Source organism: Ooceraea biroi, chromosome 13 (assembly GCF_003672135.1).
Source record: "Ooceraea biroi isolate clonal line C1 chromosome 13, Obir_v5.4, whole genome shotgun sequence".
NCBI lineage: Eukaryota > Metazoa > Arthropoda > Insecta > Hymenoptera > Formicidae > Ooceraea > Ooceraea biroi.
This window is the reverse complement of record NC_039518.1, coordinates 1,750,955-1,769,809: the sequence shown is the minus strand read 5'-3', so window position 1 is coordinate 1,769,809 and position 18,855 is coordinate 1,750,955. Positions and strand designations below refer to the sequence as shown.

Here is an 18,855-nt window from a genome sequence, read left to right as displayed (position 1 = left end):
GAAGTAACAAAACAAAATATGAGGAAAATGTTCTTTTTGATTTTCCATTTTGAAATCGACGGCAAAGAAACAATTGTTAACGAAATCGTGTACTTTCTTTTTGTAAAACAAGCTTGAACTGTGAGTTGTTAACCTACATAATGAATTTGCGGTTTAGAATGAAGTTAGTTATATTTCAAGACATGTATGTTCATCTGTTGGAAAAAAACGCAATTACTTTTTGGCCAACCCAATAGATAGTAGCATATGTTGATGGAAGACTTTTTTTGACTTGGTTGGAAGTGACACGATTAGTATTGCTCGATCACGTCACCGTCTTTTCTTGAACGATTACATTGAATGATCACGTCCAATTATCCTTCCTTGTGAGTATCCTCGCAAAGATTAGAGGAGATCACGTATCAGCAATCTCCGCGCAGAAATTTCCGACCGTGTTGTTGTGTTATTTTACTTTGAAGGATAAATTGATTTACACCCGTAACACGGTCAAAATCTTCCATTCTAAAGAGATATACATATAGCTAAATCTCAAATGTCGAAATTCTGTAGACAAGTTACTGTCAGTTGTTATCTTCGCGATATATTCATGATTTCGTCCTTCAGAATTTATGAAAAAAATAATAAAAATAAAAATTGCTTAAAAAAGTGCTAATTTTTAATTTAGTTCTTTTCAGCGCTTAATATCGTTTGCAAATCAGCAGACATCGCTAATAAACGTGCGATTTTTCTTACGGCTCAATATTTATTATGAATACTAATCAGTCGAGTTCGAATTTTCGAACGAATAGAAATGCAACGAATGTTTTTGTATACAGCTCGTATTTTTATATGAATTGTAAATTGCATATTGCGTCTCCGATTTTATTGATCGTGATAGTCTCGCTTTACTTTAGTTCTTTTCAGCGCTTAATATCGTTTGCAAATCAGCAGACATCGCTAATAAACGTGCGATTTTTTCTTACGGCTCAATATTTATTATGAATACTAATCAGTCGAGTTCGAATTTTCGAACGAATAGAAATGCAACGAATGTTTTTGTATACAGCTCGTATTTTTATATGAATTGTAAATTGCATATTGCGTCTCCGATTTTATTGATCGTGATAGTCTCGCTTTACTTTAGTTCTTTTCAGCGCTTAATATCGTATTTGCAAATCAGCAGACATCGCTAATAAACGTGCGCTTTTTATGCTCGAGGTGACTCGGAATGAAACCGGGAAACCGCACAGCGGTTCATATTTATGCATGTGTCAGCGATCGATCCTTCAAAGCCTACAGGGATAAAACCTCGCCCTCGAAATTCGAATTTCCCACGATTTCCCAGGAGACAGAAAATGCACACAGTCAGAAAGATAAAATCTATTTGGCCAACGTATTTGTCTTTTTTATTTATCAAATATATCAAAATGGAATTCAACAAATAATTGTGATGCATTGGTCGCATCGTGAGTCAATTTTATTAAAAATTCTATTAAAGGAAGAAAATAAGGGTATCACGTTCTCGGAATAGAAACATTAGCTGAGTCCCTGAGCTAATTTTCCGGCTATCGCTTGATTTCTCGCGCGAGAATGTGTGATAATTGTTAATGGTTGCCAACGGAGAATATTGATAGGTTTATATTTAACTAAATACATTGGTTCGTCTCTCGAGGACACTTTTCGCAACGTTTGACCTTGTTGGAGACTTAGTGTGTCTCGACCGTTCATCGGACGAATTCTCGCAACGCACCTTGGCATTATGTATATACACGAAGGATATATACCATATATGTATATGTACGTACCATATGGTACGAGACTCGTTATGAGCGATCACGGGACTGACGTAATATCGGCAGGCCCCACTACTCGGACCGAAGATCGGATCGAGGTTTCAAAGTCCCTGACGAGGAGCAACGGCGCGTCAGTACGTTCTTTTCGTTACCGAAGGTAAGAAGCTAAAGAATACTTCAAATAGAGAGAGGGAGAAAGTATTATTTGGAAAATTGATAAATTCTAATCAAACAATGTAAACTATTGAATTAAATAAATAGAAGAACTAAATTCAAAAACTATAAAAATAGCATTTGCATGACAAAATTTCTACTCAAGATTAAATCGTGAAAGCAGTGAATAATAGTTGAATATATTAATTGTCTTTTAAGAAATTATTTAACTTTCTACGTGTCTCTATGTTGTGTATTGGATAATCGTGCTACGGTGCTCCTTTGCTTGAATAATATTTTGACTTTCGACCGTGCCATGAGTACGGATCAAGCGTTATTGTATTAGTCCGCTAATCGGCGTGACGCAATGCAAAATCGATTTAATACGTACGCGGCTGATCGGATTAATTATGGAGAATAATACGGGCACGTTATCATTCCAGACAGCGAGGATGAAGACGTTACTCTCGGCCGTTTTAGTGATACTGTGCATCCAGGCTGCGCTCGGCGTAGATCCTCTCGAGCACAGCAAGTGGTCTGTTACTGGAACAGTACCGCCTACGAGAGGCAAGGTAAACTTACCGAAAACAAGAAAGATATTGTGTTCATTTTCATCGAAGATACAAAATAAGCTCTCTTATACTTTTAAAGGCCCTGCGAAATTTCAACTCGAGGACACCAGACCCGCTTTGTCCCTCTGCACTCATCTGATTTACGGATACGCTCATATCAATTCAAATTTTGAAATCACCCCTGGCTCGCCGAGTTTGGATACCGGATCGGGTTACTCTTACTACAGACTCGCCACGCAGCTGAAGCGATCGTTCCCCGACCTAAAGATCTATCTGAGTGTCGGTGGAAACTCCGATCCTTACGATGAGGAGCACAAGTACCTCGTATTGGTGAGCAGTTACGTTTAGATAACTTGAAATAATCTGGATGCAGATTAGACAAAACACATGCGCATGCATCTCAGATAATTAAATAAAGAGTATGATTTATTATTATTATTTAAAACAATTTAAATAATATAATTATAATAATATTTAGGATATATAAAAAGAGTACGCTCGAAGCAACTACGGAAAATAGAAATATTTTAATACTATTTTTATTATAATATTATTATTATTTTAATATTAATATATTACATATAATAAGGATATTATATATAATGTAATAACAGTGTTTTCGAATACGCGATATTTTTTGTGAAAATTGCACTCAGTGCGCACTGATTACATTATCTTAAATGTTTTTATAAAATATATCACTTTTCTTCTGAGATCTTTTTTATCTGAGATAAAGATGCTACATACTTTAATTATATAGATAAAAGATAAAAAAACAATGATCGCATCTAGATGAAAATCTAAATAATTGTATCTAGAGATCAGAAAAATGATTTCGTTCCATTCAGTTTCGCTTCATGCGTCAATAATTTTTAATTCCTGATCTAACGAAGAATCATGAAATGGATACGATTTCATTAACAAGTCCTTGAAAAATTGATAGACGGAGACCTCGGAGGGCAGAACGAAGTTCATCAACTCTGTGAACCGGTTGCTAAATGACTACGACTTCGACGGAATTGACCTGGCGTGGCAGTTCCCTCCCGTCAAAGTCAAGAAACAGCGCAGTACTCTCGGCTCCTTCTGGCATGGTCTCAAGAAACGATTGGGCTATGGGAAATTCCAAGATGATAAGGAACAAGAGCATCGCGACGGTTTCACTATTCTGGTTCGTGACCTCAAAGCGCAACTCAGGCCGAGATTTAAGTCTCTGACTGTCACGGTGCTGCCTCATGTCAACGCAAGCGGTTAGTGCACCTTATACATCTTATTACTGATAAATATAGTTGGTGATAAGTGTAATAATTATGTGTCTCGCCATTTTTCGACAGTGTATTACGACGCCAGATTATTAGCGCCGAACATCGAAGCCGTACATCTTTTTGCTTTCGATCAGAAGACACCGGACCGCAATCCGAAGGAAGCGGATTATCCGGCTCCGATTTATGGCAGTTACGGACGTGTTGCGGATGACAATGTTAACGCTGCGTCAAGGTAAACCGGACTTTTTTTTTCTATGAGCGCGTTAATTCGTTCTTTTCTCGTGTAATATTGGGTTGGCCAAAAAGTAATTGCGTTTTTTTCCAATAGATGGACATACATGTCTTGAAATGTAACTAACTTTATTCTAAACCGCAAATTCATTGTGTAGGTTAACAACTCACAGTTCAAGCTTGTTTTACAAAAAGAAAGTACACGATTTCGTTAACAATTGTTTCTTTGCCGTCGATTTCAAAATGGAAAATCAAAAAGAACATTTTCCTCATATTTTGTTTTGTTACTTCCGAAAAGGGAAAAACGCTGTGCAAGCTCATAAAAAGTTACGTCATGTATATGGCGAAGGTGCTTTAAAACTGCGGCAGTGTCAAAATTGGTTTACTAAATTTCGATCTGCAGATTTTAATGTGAAAGATGCACCACGCTCAGGAAGGCCAATCGAAATTGATGATGGCAAAATAAAGGCACTGATCGATTCGAATTGGCGTTTAACGACACGAGAGATTGCTGAGAATCTTAACATATCGAAATCGAGTGTTGAGAACCATTTAAAACGACTTGGATACATTAGTAAGCTCGATATTTGGGTACCACATGAGCTCAAAGAAATTCATCTCACTAAGCGTATTGACATCTGCGATTCTCTTTTGAAACGTGAGGAAAATGATCGATTTTTGAAACGTATGATAACAGGCGACGAAAAATGGATCGTCTACAACAACGTCAAACGAAAAAGATGGTGGAGCAAGCGTGATGAATCTGCTGAAAGCACTTGAAAAGCAGATATTCACCAAAGAAAGATTACGCTGTCAGTCTGGTGGGACTTTAAAGGTATTGTGTATTTTGAGCTGCTTGCAAGGAATCAAACCATTAATTCAGACGTATACTGTCGTCAACTGGATAAATTAAACGATGCCATCAAACAGAAACGTCGAGAATTGGTGAATCGCAAAGGTGTTGTGTTTCACCATGATAACGCTAGACCACGTACAAGTTTGGTCACTCGTGAAAAATTGTTGCAGCTTGGATGGGACGTGTTACCACATCCACCATATTCGCCAGACCTGGCACCATCAGATTACCATTTGTTTCGTTCTTTGCAAAACGCCTTGAATGGTAAAACCTTTACTGCTGATGAGGATATGAAATCGTTGTTGGAATTATTTTTTGCTGAAAAAGATAAGAACTTTTTTGAGCGCGGAATCATGAAGTTGCCTGAAAAATGGCAAAAGATAATCAAACAAAATGGACAATATATTGTTTCATAAAGTTTTTGTTTCCCATGAAACATTCGCCTTTTATTTATATAAAAAAAAACGCAATTACTTTTTGGCCAACCCAATATATGGCGAAGATGCTTTAAAACTGCGGCAGTGTCAAAATTGGTTTACTAAATTTCGATCTGGAGATTTTAATGTGAAAGATGCACCACGCTCAGGAAGGCCAATCGAAATTGATGATGACAAAATAAAGGCACTGATCGATTCGAATTGGCGTTTAACGACACGAGAGATTGCTGAGAATCTTAACATATCGAAATCGAGTGTTGAGAACCATTTAAAACGACTTGGATACATTAGTAAGCTCGATATTTGGGTACCACATGAGCTCAAAGAAATTCATCTCACTAAGCGTATTGACATCTGCGATTCTCTTTCGAAACGTGAGGAAAATGATCGATTTTTGAAACGTATGATAACAGGCGACGAAAAATGGATCGTCTACAACAACGTCAAACGAAAAAGATGGTGGAGCAAGCGTGATGAATCTGCTGAAAGCACTTGAAAAGCAGATATTCACCAAAGAAAGATTATGCTGTCAGTCTGGTGGGACTGTGCATTTTGAGCTGCTTGCAAGGAATCAAACCATTAATTCAGACGTATACTGTCGTCAACTGGATAAATTAAATGATGCCATCGAACAGAAACGTCGAGAATTGGTGAATCGCAAAGGTGTTGTGTTTCACCATGATAACGCTAGACCACGTACAAGTTTGGTCACTCGTGAAAAATTGTTGCAGCTTGGATGGGATGTGTTACCACATCCACCATATTCGCCAGACCTGGCACCATCAGATTACCATTTGTTTCGTTCTTTGCAAAACGCCTTGAATGGTAAAACCTTTACTGCTGATGAGGATATGAAATCGTTGTTGGAATTGTTTTTTGCTGAAAAAGATAAGAACTTTTTTGAGCGCGGAATCATGAAGTTGCCTGAAAAATGGCAAAAGATAATCAAACAAAATGGACAATACATTGTTTAATAAAGTTTTTGCTTCCCATGAAAAATTCGCCTTTTATTTATATAAAAAAAACGCAATTACTTTTTGGCCAACCCAATATATCTTCGCACAAATATCTATTCTTAACGTATATAACACAATCAAAATTTACGGCAGTTATGGACACGTGGGGGATGACAATATTGATTCGGCAGCAAGGTAAACCTGTTCTTCTTCCCCATAGCGCATTCTTAATTCTTACTTCCCCATGTCTTCACGAGACATGAAATTAAGCAATTACTTTATATTAATATCTTATTATAAATTAATCTTAATAATATAAATTATATTAATATCTTATTTATATTATTATAATTTATTTTATATTATCTTTTTCATACTCTGGCTGCCTCTGTAACCCCTCTCTCTCTCCTCCTAAAGCTTACCTATTAAAATGTATTAAAATTAATACATTTTCGCTCTGTCCCCCTCTTTTTTGTGTACACGCTAATAACAATTTCCTAATTTTCGATATAAATAAAACACCCGTAAAACTTCCCATAGATATTGGCTGGAGAATGGCACTCCTGGCGGTAAAATTGTTGTCGGTATCCCCACGTACGCTCGCACGTGGAAACTGACTGCCGATAGCCAAATCTCGGGGGTGCCGCCTATCGTGACTGATGGTCCGGGTGGTCCTGGACCCAACACCAACGAAGAGGGCTTGCTGTCCTACACGGAGATGTGCTCCAAGCTGACTGAACATGCGGCGGGGCGACTGCGACGTGTCGGCGACCCATCCAAGAAGTATGGTAGCTACGCGTATCAGTCGTACAACGCCGACACGGGAGAGCAAGGGATCTGGGCGGGTTACGAGGACCCGGACACCGCCGGCAATAAGGCTGCGTTCGTCAAGTTGAAGGGCCTCGGCGGTATAGCGATCGTGGATTTGTCGTTGGACGATTTCCGAGGAGTTTGCACCGGCGACAAATATCCCATTATCAGGGCAGCTAAGTACAAGCTGTAGCTGACGTAGAAGCGAAGAATATATTTTGATGGTCGAGATTAAAATTAAAAAATAATCCTGTTTGTTTCGCGAAGATGCCTTGGGTGACTGTTCGTGTACAAAAGTTATTACATTCATATACGCGTGACCCGCGTTATCGGGGATTCTCAATAAGATCGGGAGGATAACTTTTTTGAAGAGAGAATTTTAATGAGATTGTAACGTTGACTGGTTTTATATGCTAATAAAAATTGCTTTTCTCATGATTCGAAGAGTTTGTTTTTATGATCTCCAATTATTTTCGAGAGATAGGTATAGTACGTTATATATGCCTTACAAAAGCTGCAAAATAAACAGACTGGAATTTAATTTGTATGATTATTACTGGTCAAATATTGTTCATAGTTATTACTCGTAAAATTGCCGTCTGCGAGAGTATAAGAGTTTGTAGGAATTTATGAGACAGATTACATTGAAAGAGATAAATCATGGAAGAACGAACGAAGAAGGAAAACTGTATATAAATAGCACGTATATGATACATATATATATATTTTTTTAGATAATATATATTTTTCGTGCAGTCTATTTTTTTCGGTCAAACGATACATTTTTGCACGGGTGTATAGCAAAGGTTCATCTCATCTTAAATAGACTAGACTCGTCAACATATTCAACAACATTGAGGATTATGCGGCATATCGGATAGTCACAATTATCGCAATCCTTTTTCGCGCTGGTCGAATTGAATTTATCTTTGCATTCGACGCGAACTCAAAACGAAGATAACGATGCGCGTAATGACACACACACACACACACACGGACGATCCAACCGATCGGCGCATCGCACTTGATCGATGCGCGAATCCACACAACCGCCGTCAATCATCTATCATGCTGTAGATCGCATATCGCATCAGACTTGTCACAATATTATACATTTGTTCTTACAAAATACTGGGAGTGGTAACTAGAACAGCTTAATTTTTCTTTGTTTAGTTTGTTCTCTCTTTTTTTCTCTTATTTCATCTACGCTATATATAGGTAACAACTCGATAGAGGTACATTAACAAAGGAAGGGCACTCGTGAGAATATAGTATGCAATAATGTAACATGTAATAAAATCAATATCTTTTTCTCATCTAATCGCCATTTGATATCTAGGATCTAAGATCTATCTATACGCCGACTCGTGAGTTCACGCGCGTTATCAACGAAACAGGTCCCTCAAATTAATAGACGGCGACTTTGGAAGGCAGAAGGAAATTCATCAACCCCCGTGAACCTTTACCGAATGACCATGCTTCATTCTTGTCCATTAGGCTACGTAACACTCTTTTCTTCTTTTTTCTTTCTTCTATCCGTTTTCTTCCTTCAAATAAAAAGAAGGCTACAATGTGAACGTTTTGCAGTATTTGTAGTACTAAATGGACAAGCACCCCAGGCAGCACATGTTAGCCTAATATATGTTTCTTAGACGTATCTAATGTCTAAGAAACATAAAGTACCATTTAAGAAACGGTTTAAATAGAAACCGTTTTTAGACCTCAATTTTAAAAACGTATTTTTCACCTTTCCACAGAAACGAAAAATGTGTTTTATTAAATTGATTTGAAATTATATAATTAATATAGAAAAAAATATTGGGTCGTCCGGAAAGTTCGTGCCGATTTTTAATAGATGGCGTTGGAACATGTCTGAATATATCAATGTTATTGAAAACATACGATTTATATACATATGCTTAAAGGTGACATTTCAACGCATCTGTAGGAAAAAAGTTGTTTCAGATAAATTGATTCGTGTCAGTTTTGTACTCTTTTGAAGATGGAAGAAAACAAAGAACATTTTAGACACTTGATGCTTTTCTATTACCGGAAAGGCAAAAATGCCTCACAAGCAACAAATTCGATATGTTCTGTTTACGGAGAAGGCGCTTTAGCTGAAAGAACCGTACGTAAGTGGTTCGCTAAGTTTAGAGCTGGTGATTTTAACCTTAAAGACCAAGAACGCTCGGGCAGACCTCTACTACTGATGATGACCAAATCAAGACACTGATCGAGAATAACCCGCGCTACACGACACGTGAATTAGCAGAGATACTGAAAATATCGAAAACCACTGTCCACGATCATGTAGTGAAGCTTGGTTACGTAAGTCGCTATGATGTATGGGTTCCGCATAATTTGGCCGAAAAAATTTAATGGATCGCATTTCCATCTGCGACTCGCTGTACAAGCGCAACGCAAACGTACCATTTTTGAAGCAATTAGTGACGGGTGACGAAAAATGGATCATTTACAACAATGTAGAACGAAAAAGATCCTGGGGTAAGCGAAATGAACCAGCATTAACCACTCCGAAAGCCGGCCTTCGTCCAAAAAAAGTCATGCTCTGTGTCTGGTGGGATTGGAAAGGAATCCTATATTATGAGCTCCTACCACACAACCAAACGATAAATGCAGATAAGTACTGCTCGCAACTGGACGAATTAAAGACAGCGATTCAGGAAAAACGTCCAGAATTAGCTAATAGGAAGGGCGTCGTGTTCCATCGGGACAATGCCAGACCTCATGTTTCTTTGACTACCCGACAAAAATTGTTGGAGTTTGGCTGGGATGTGCTACCTCACCCACCGTATTCACCAGATATTGCACCTTCAGACTTTCACTTATTTAGGTCTTTGCAAAATTCTCTTAGCGGCAAGAACTTCAACTCTTTGATCGACATAAAAAACCACCTTGAGGAGTTTTTCGCCGAGAAACCTAAGAAGTTCTGGGAGAATGGAATCTTCCAGTTACGTGAAAGATGGACAAAGGTTGTGAAACAAAACGGTGCATACATAAGTCAATAAATATTTATCGACATAAAAAAATGTTGCCTTTGAATTTTCCTTCAAAATCGGCACGAACTTTCCGGACGACCCAATAGTAATTTCTACTTACTTTGCAAGTATTAATTATTTATACATCATACGTTTCAATGTACTCGATTATGGAACAAGAGACAAAAATCAACACAAGTGTGTGTGATTCCCACCTCTGATTCACCAAGCGACCGATAGATGGCCAGGTCAGACGTGACGTTCTCGCAAGTAACATTTGTGTCATCACCTTATAAATAACCATCCGGAAAACCGATCCAATACTCTTTTCTTCTTCTTTTCTTTTGAAACTTTGAGATCACTGTTACTTGAAGTGATATTTCAAAAGAGTGAGATTCCACTACACGAAATTTAGAGAGTAATTCATAAAATAGTTTTTTACAAAAATGTGACTTAACTCTGTCTATCTTTGAGGCACTGATATATAGAATTGATCAATATTTTTCTGATGGTTTCTCAAACGTTTCTCCTAACGTTTTTTCGTTGGACATTTTTCTCCTAAATAAACGTTTCAATAAAATGGTTATGAAACGGTTTTGAAACCAATGTGTGCTGCCTGGGACCCTACGGCATTTCGACGGCAATTCCCTCCACGTCCAGGTCAAGAAGCAGCTTTCGGTTCGAGTGCAACGCGCGAAACTCGTGCATGATTAACGACGTCGTTTCTTCGCAACCGCGCATCTGTCAAAAATATTTAAGTACTACGTATATAATGTTCTCTTAGTCGTTATATAAATCCATTCTCGAAATTGGTTTATCCGCAGGCGTGTGATTTTGAGTCGCTGAGTGAACCCACGCGTATCGATCTTTCTTCCCTCGCAATGTTCGTTCGCAAGGATAAAGGGTGCATGCATGCGGACGTTTGCGTACACGACGAGGGAGAGAGGGCGGGAGGGAGGCGTCTTGATTCATTGCGCTACGAATTATGTATACATGTAGAATCACACGCTTTGTTTTGTTATATACTTAATACTGGAACGTTCATTCAAATGCTTAGGTTTTATAGGCTTTTTTAATGCTGTTGCGACGCTGTATGGCACTTGATCTGCGCGTGTACATTCATCATGGGTACTCGTCGCTCCCTTTTGGACCATTGTCAACGAAGTAACCCAGAGAGAGAGTCGAGCAAACGAAAGAAATTACGCTCCTGCAAAATACGTTAAAGCCGCAAGCTGCAATTTCCGACCAACGCGAGCAATGCGAAAACAAATTGGCGTAAATAAAAACTGAACGGTTTTGGACAGTTGTGGTAGGTACGCGTAATCGCAACGTAAAACTGCACACCTACTCGCCGCATTCGAGAGATTTTTACAATTAAACGTGACATCGCGAACGCGACGGATTTCTTTCGTCAGTCCGACGTATCTCTCTCACCACGTACTACGAGCGATTTGCAAAGCTGCCGTCGAGAATTCCCGCGCTCGGCAAAACAGTATATACCGCGTCGGAGTGCTTTTTCGATATAAAAAATAATTCGGAGAAATAGTGCTGTGTTGCGCAAAAACTTGAAAGGAGCTCGCGATGTTGCATCCGCGATGATCCTAGGCAGTTTAGTGGAATGACATCGGCTTTACTTTCTCTCATCTTGATCCCACGACTTTTTAACTCGCTTTCGCACGAATGCGGGTACATCAACGATTAATAATTATCATAACTTCGTGCGCTTCTACGCGTTCGCGCGCGCGGGCGTAAAGTGCATTCGATTTAAGAACCGAAACGACCACGTAATACGATATTTCATACGCCAAAATGCACCGTGATAACGAGACAAGATCGTTCATCGCTGATTATTTTTAATGGGTCGTCGACCACTTTGTTTTTTATAAAAGTGCAAACGAACAAAATCCGACGAAAGCAATCGAAGAAAGGATGTATTGAATCTCGAAATGGAATTACGGATTGGGTACGCGGTGATGAGTCGATCTCTATATCTCTATAAACTGAGAAAAGGGTGTGGAAGAACAGAAAACGGAAACACAGTTCCTTTGTTTCTAAAGCGCTTTACGCGTCTTCGAGGCTTTGGTGGTTCTCGGAAAATGGCGCTTCGGGTTTCGTGAAACGAACTATTACGCAATACGAGATAATGACTCACTCTACTGTTAATAACTATTCCTAATTTGTTGGTATCGAGGATGCCGAAAACAATAGCTATCATAATGCATCGAACGGAATACCTACGCAAGTACGAGCACTCGAAGCCTCCGATTTTCGCGATTTTCCATTTGGCCAACACAAACGAAGCTCCAGATACTTGTTAGAGTCTTACACAGTTTTCTCTCCCCCTAAGAGATCTCTTACACACGCTGTTTTTGTTTGCTTTTTCCTCCCTTTTCCTCATTTTTTCCCTTTTTTTAAATTCTACTTTTTACATGACGGAACATCGTTTGACGTTGTATCTGTTATCTTGGTCCACATTGTTGATGCTGAGTACCTTGAGGAGTCGTTCGGTGTCCTTAAAATTGTGTCGGCTGCGTTGCTGCTGCTTCATCAACATCATCGTCGCCGTCGCCGTCGCCGTCGTTGCCGCCGCCGCCGGCGGCTTTTTCTTCTTCTTCTTCTTCTTCTTGCGCTTGGTTTGCGGCAATGTCAGCTCGAGCATCTGCTCGAACCGCAACCGTATAGGCCAACCGGCGCTCCCGTCCTCAGCATCCCGGTGATAGGCATAGTTCGACGCGTTAGGCTGCTGACGGTCTCGGTGATCCTGCCACCACCACGGATTCTTGCACGACGCTGCCTGCTGACGCTGCTGCGGATCCTGACGACGATCCTTCTCGTCTATCTCGTCGTCGTCCTCGTCCTCATCCTCTTCCTCTTCTTCCTCCTCGGGCATTAATCGCCTGGGCTGCACGAAGGTGTCGTGGATGCGCACCGGTCTTGCCAGGGAAGATCTTTTCTTGGCGGGTGTCAGGTGGGCGGATTGATATCGCGTCAGGGACTTACCCGGGTTGTTCTTCATGAGGTTGCGAATTCTCCTGACCTCGTCGGGTGGCGGTGACTTCATGGGCGATGCCTCTTTGCCGCGGTGAAGTGCCACGTGCGACAACGGTGGACCGTGATTACCCCGAATGCGATTGACGACGGTGTTGCTGATGCTCTTGCCACCGTGACAATTGTTACCGTAGCTGTAGTAGTAGATGTTGTTGTTGCTGTTGCTGGCGCCGCTGCCACCAGCATTGTTGCTGTCCACGTGACGGCACTGTTCGGCACATTGTAGGCAATCGTAGTACTTCTCGGTGACGTGACGACGGGCCGCAAAGCGATCGCGCAGGTCGGCGCAACGGCGACGCTCCTCGCTTATCACGACCGCATTACCCGCAAGCATTATTTGATGATGATAAGGCTGCTGTCACACTTCTTGCAAGTACTTGAGGGGGCAGAGAATCTCCTTGTAGAGCACGTCGCCCTCCTTGCCCGTGTGATCGGCCGATCGCACGTCAGCTGCGCACCTCACCATCGCCACGCCGTCCATTTCTTCGCCCACCTGGATTACGATCTATGCACGCGTACACGGTGTAAAAACAAACTGAAGTGTATGGCTGGAGCGATGGAAGGTGAACAAATAGAATACCTGATCTCGCAGTAGGGTCGTTTGATCAGCTAGCTGAAGGTTGCGCGTGACCTGAAGAGTTTTCTGACCGGATTCGACTCGCATGACATACGCACTTGGAAAGTAACCGGCACGGCCACCGAGACACTTGCCTTTCCACCAATCCTTCTCCGATTTATCGATCACCGTGACCTTGTAACCGGCCCTGTAATTGTCAGCACAAAGCATACTCAAGTTATCTCACTGTGCTATTTTTTATACCTCAAATTTATTCTTTAATTAAAAATAAGTCTGCAATTTTTATATCGTAGGGAAAATGTATAACGTGGATCTTTTGGACAATTTCATCGTTAGAAATATTTACATATTAATCATTAGCGGCCACTATGAGACTTCATAAGACAGACGATGCTTCAATCATTTATTCCTTAATTTAAATAGTAGTGTTAAGTCCGCTCAATTAAATAATAATTCAATTTATTTTTATATTTTATTTTACATATTATTATTCTAATATGTATATTTGAAATGTCGCGCTGTAATGATTGCGCTGAAAATATATAATAGCACCGTTACATAGTAAATTACTATTTTGTCAATTATCGCGAAATAGTCGGCAAATATAAGCAATAATGAAAATGTTTTGTTTGATATTCTAGAAAAGCTCGAAATCTCTGAACAATGGAATGCACATATAAAATACACGGAAGCTTTAGAGATGAAGGATGAAAAAATATTTAACAGTTTCATCATCCCTCTTGGATCCATAATATTTTTACTTGTATTACAAGTATTTTGAATTTTTAACATTTCTATCATTGTGACGACTAATTTCTTTTATCTCTAAGCTTAGTCGGGATTTAACTTATCGAGACTTGCAAAGTTTTTTCAAATTCTATAGTTATTACAACTTATTAAAAGCTCTATATAAATCAAGAATTGAAATCGTTATAATTCGTAAAGTTATATGTAAGTACATGATAAAAATCTTTATGCTTAATTCGCGAAGGAACGTATGCTTTCTTTCTACTTCACATAGAAATATGGTGATTATTAAACTTTTTAAAATTATTAAAATTATTAAAATCAAATTGTCATATTTATGGACCATTAGTTGAACATTACTGGCTTGTATATGCGATCTTTAGCAAAGCCGAATATATCTTAAGAGTCGACATTAGCCGAAGTGCCCCTGTGCTCCTCCGTTATCGTAAATCTATACCTTCGTAAAAATTCTTATTCATATATTCCTGTGTGGACGGCAAAATCAAGTATCTCGAGTATAATATCGGTACGGCAATATATCGATCGATAAATCAATCAAAAGCATAAGCAATGATGAAGCAGCTGTATCTTACGCCAGATGACGACAGTAATTTGACGCAGGAGACATCACCGTGTCTCTTGATAGCAACAGTGCACTCAATAAAGTTACTCAATTATTATTACTAAAAATGCACACGCGATCAATAATGATTATAATATGATGGCATATCTTCGATTCCTAACTGCACTGAGTGATTACTGCAACGGTTAATTGATGAAAAAAAAGAGATTGAGAAATTCTATTAGGAGTGTGATTTAGTTTTGAGGGTTTTGCAACAGATGGCTGTAGTGTCAGTTTGTTCCAATAGCTGTTTCCGATAACTGTTCTTTCTTACGGTGTTGACATTATCCATGCCATTTAGTAGCATTATAGCAATAGATGCAATAACAGTCGTGTTTATATCATCGTAAAAATGCAACTTCCGAAAGCTCTTTAGCATTTTCGACATGCGTTGCTTTTGTTTTTTAATCAAAAGAAAACTGCCGCTGAGGGTTATAGAATTCTTGTGGAAACTTATGGTGACGCAGAATCACCATCAATTAAGACGTGTGAATACTGGTTTAGACGCTTTAAAAGTGGTGATACTGATGTGAAGGACAAAGAACGCTTGAAAATGCAGATTTGCAAGCATTATTGGACGAAAATCCAACACGATCCACTTCAGAACTTGCCAGAGCATTAAATGTTGATCGTACAACAGTTACGAAACATTTACATGAAATGGGAAAAATTCAGAAGGAAGGGAAATGGGTTCGACATCAATTACACAGGCCGACATGGTTTTTGCTGTTTGAATATAAGATATGATTTTCGATGTATTTTTTCACGCTGAACACGAATCCGCCCGCGAAATTGCTCTATGACGTCAGGTTTTTGAGAAAAATGAGGTTAAAAGTGTCAAAAGTGACGTTTTTTGCCATTTTTATGATTTTTTCGCTGGTAAAATAAATTTTATTTTTTACTTTCGTTTTCGCCATCTTAAAGTGCCAACTTTTATCTTTAAACTCGATTTTTCGAAACTCCGTAGGATTGTTTTTCGCCGAGTTAACCACTCCGCTGTCAGACGAACATTTCGTGCCAAAAATGTAGTTGGAGAACAAAACTTCAGAACTGGATAATAATGATTTTAATATGAAGGTTTTTGAGGTCGCTGAATCCAATTCTGAAATAAGATTTTAAAAATTAAAACTGGCCGATCCAATATGGCGGACCAAAATTTGTAAAACTATTAGAATTTCAATAAAATTTGGTATATACTGTTTTTTTTACTTCTGGGTGGGTTACATTTCGCTTCCCCAAATGAGATTCTGGCATTTTAAATCTTCTGTGTATAATGTACTTTACACGAGCAAAAATTAACTATACCTTACTGATGCAAACACAGTATCCTGCACCATGTTCTTTGTTCGTAGACCGTTTAGCCGCAGTAGGAGCGATTTTACAAACCTTCTACGTTTACCAGAGTGCACCACGTGAAGGCAGCCTACATCACACTCTTTTGATTTTTTAAAAATGTTTTTAGCTTTGTTGTTTTTAAATTGTTTTACCATTTTTTATCATTTTAATTTTCATTTTTTATAATTTCATTTTTTTTATTTTTAAATTATTAAAAAGATATTATATAAGTACATAGGCACATATAAACTTAATAACTTAATATCATAAATACTTAAAATCGAGTGCTACGGAGGCCGAAATGTTCGTCTGACAGCGGAGTGGTTAACTCGGCGAAAAACAATCCTACGGAGTTTCGAAAAATCGAGTTTAAAGATAAAAGTTGGCACTTTAAGATGACGTAAACGAAAGTAAAAAATAAAATTTATTTTACCAGCGAAAAATTCATAACAATGGCAAAAAACGTCACTTTTGACACTTTTAACCTCATTTTTCTCAAAAACCTGACGTCATAGAGCAATTTCGCGGCCGGATTCGTGTTCAGCGTGAAAAAATACATCGAAAATGATATTTTATAGTCAAACAGCAGACAAAAAATCTAAAAATGTCGGCCTGTGTTATCGGAAAGTGCCATTGCGAACCGGTTGAACATTTGCATTTCGTTGATCGCCGGGCAAAAAAAGAAGAGTCTTTTGTCTCGGATTGTTACTGGGGATGAAAAGTGGATCTATTTTGATAATCCGAAACGCGGAAAATCATGGGTGGATCCAGGCGAACCATCAACATCCACTCCGAGACGCAACATTCACGGTTCAAAAGTAATGCTCTGTATTTGGTGGGATAGTGTACTATGAGCTGTTAAATCCGCACGAGACTGTCACGGCTGATCGTTATCGACACCAATTGTACAAGTTGAAGCAAGCATTGGACCAAAACCGACCACCAATTGCGAGTGAACGGCGGAAAGTGATTCTTCTTCGTGACAACGCTCGACCTCACGTTGCGTTATCAGTGAAACAAACACTATTAGAGCTTGAAAATGGCAAGTCTTCCCCGGACATTGCTCCATGCGATTATTATTTGTTCCGGTCGATGCAACACGCTTTAGAGGATACACACTTTGATAATTTCGAAGGAGTGCGAAAATTCGTCGACGAATGGATCGACTCAAAAGAAGAGTGATTTTATCGTGGTGGAATCCATCTCTTGCCAGAGCATTAAACGTTGATCGTACAACAGTTACCAAACATTTACATGAAATGGGAAAAATTCAGAAGGAAGGGAAATGGGTTCGACATCAATTATCGGAAAGTGCCATTTGAACATTTGCATTTCGTTGATCGCCGGGCAAAAAAAGAAGAGTCTTTTGTCTCGGATTGTTACTGGGGATGAAAAGTGGATCTATTTTGATAATCCGAAACGCGGAAAATCATGGGTGGATTCAGGCGAACCATCAACATCCACTCCGAGACGCAATATTCACGGTTCAAAAGTAATGCTCTGTATTTGGTGGGATAGTGTACTATGAGCTGTTAAATCCGCACGAGACTGTCACGGCTGATCGTTATCGACACCAATTGTACAAGTTGAAGCAAGCATTGGACCAAAACCGACCACCAATTGCGAGTGAACGGCGGAAAGTGATTCTTCTTCGTGACAACGCTCGACCTCACGTTGCGTTATCAGTGAAACAAACACTATTAGAGCTTGAAAATGGCAAGTCTTCCCCGGACATGCTCCATGCGATTATTATTTGTTCCGGTCGATGCAACACGCTTTAGAGGATACACACTTTGATAATTTCGAAGGAGTGCGAAAATTCGTCGACGAATGGATCGACTCAAAAGAAGAGTGATTTTATCGTGGTGGAATCCATCTCTTGCCAGAGCATTAAACGTTGATCGTACAACAGTTACCAAACATTTACATGAAATGGGAAAAATTCAGAAGGAAGGGAAATGGGTTCGACATCAATTATCGGAAAGTGCCATTTGAACATTTGCATTTCGTTGATCGCCGGGCAAAAAAAGAAGAGTCTTTTGTCTCGGATTGTTACTGGGGATGAAAAGTGGATCTATTTTGATAATCCGAAACGCGGAAAATCATGGGTGGATTCAGGCGAACCATCAACATCCACTCCGAGACGCAATATTCACGGTTCAAAAGTAATGCTCTGTATTTGGTGGGATAGTGTACTATGAGCTGTTAAATCCGCACGAGACTGTCACGGCTGATCGTTATCGACACCAATTGTACAAGTTGAAGCAAGCATTGGACCAAAACCGACCACCAATTGCGAGTGAACGGCGGAAAGTGATTCTTCTTCGTGACAACGCTCGACCTCACGTTGCGTTATCAGTGAAACAAACACTATTAGAGCTTGAAAATGGCAAGTCTTCCCCGGACATTGCTCCATGCGATTATTATTTGTTCCGGTCGATGCAACACGCTTTAGAGGATACACACTTTGATAATTTC

General features: G+C 39.4%; 3 protein-coding genes across 6 annotated transcripts in view; 1 reads left to right on the top strand and 2 right to left on the bottom strand.

Moving 5' to 3' along the window:
• Positions 1-2,368: 2,368 nt before the first annotated feature.
• On the top strand, positions 2,369-7,487 carry LOC113563300 (chitinase-like protein Idgf4). Its single transcript, XM_026974727.1, is given in 7 exon segments — positions 2,369-2,456; positions 2,459-2,497; positions 2,577-2,827; positions 3,441-3,744; positions 3,829-3,991; positions 6,393-6,434; positions 6,780-7,487. Coding segments are annotated over 7 exon segments (1,341 nt in total). The 5' UTR covers positions 2,369-2,377; the 3' UTR covers positions 7,243-7,487.
• A 4,958-nt stretch (positions 7,488-12,445) lies between these two features.
• Positions 12,446-13,468, bottom strand: LOC113563301. The gene has a single exon (XM_026974728.1). The coding sequence runs from the start codon at positions 13,428-13,430 to the stop codon at positions 12,474-12,476; it is 957 nt and encodes a 318-aa protein (XP_026830529.1). The 5' UTR covers positions 13,431-13,468; the 3' UTR covers positions 12,446-12,473.
• LOC105283928 overlaps positions 13,433-18,855 on the bottom strand; it is an 80,087-nt gene continuing 74,664 nt past the window's right edge. For all 4 annotated transcript variants that reach the window (XM_011347059.3, XM_011347061.3, XM_011347064.3 and 1 more), the window contains 2 exons: positions 13,677-13,860; positions 13,433-13,601 (listed from right to left, as the gene is read on the bottom strand). In XM_011347059.3, the coding sequence (XP_011345361.1) occupies positions 13,455-13,601; positions 13,677-13,860 (331 nt within the window). In that variant the 3' untranslated portion in view covers positions 13,433-13,454. The remainder of the gene's footprint in view (positions 13,602-13,676; positions 13,861-18,855) is intronic.

Excerpts from the sequence above, each read along its gene's own strand:
- LOC113563301 (XM_026974728.1), bottom strand. The coding sequence starts at position 13,430 with ATGCTTGCGGGTAATGCGGTCGTGATAAGCGAGGAGCGTCGCCGTTGC.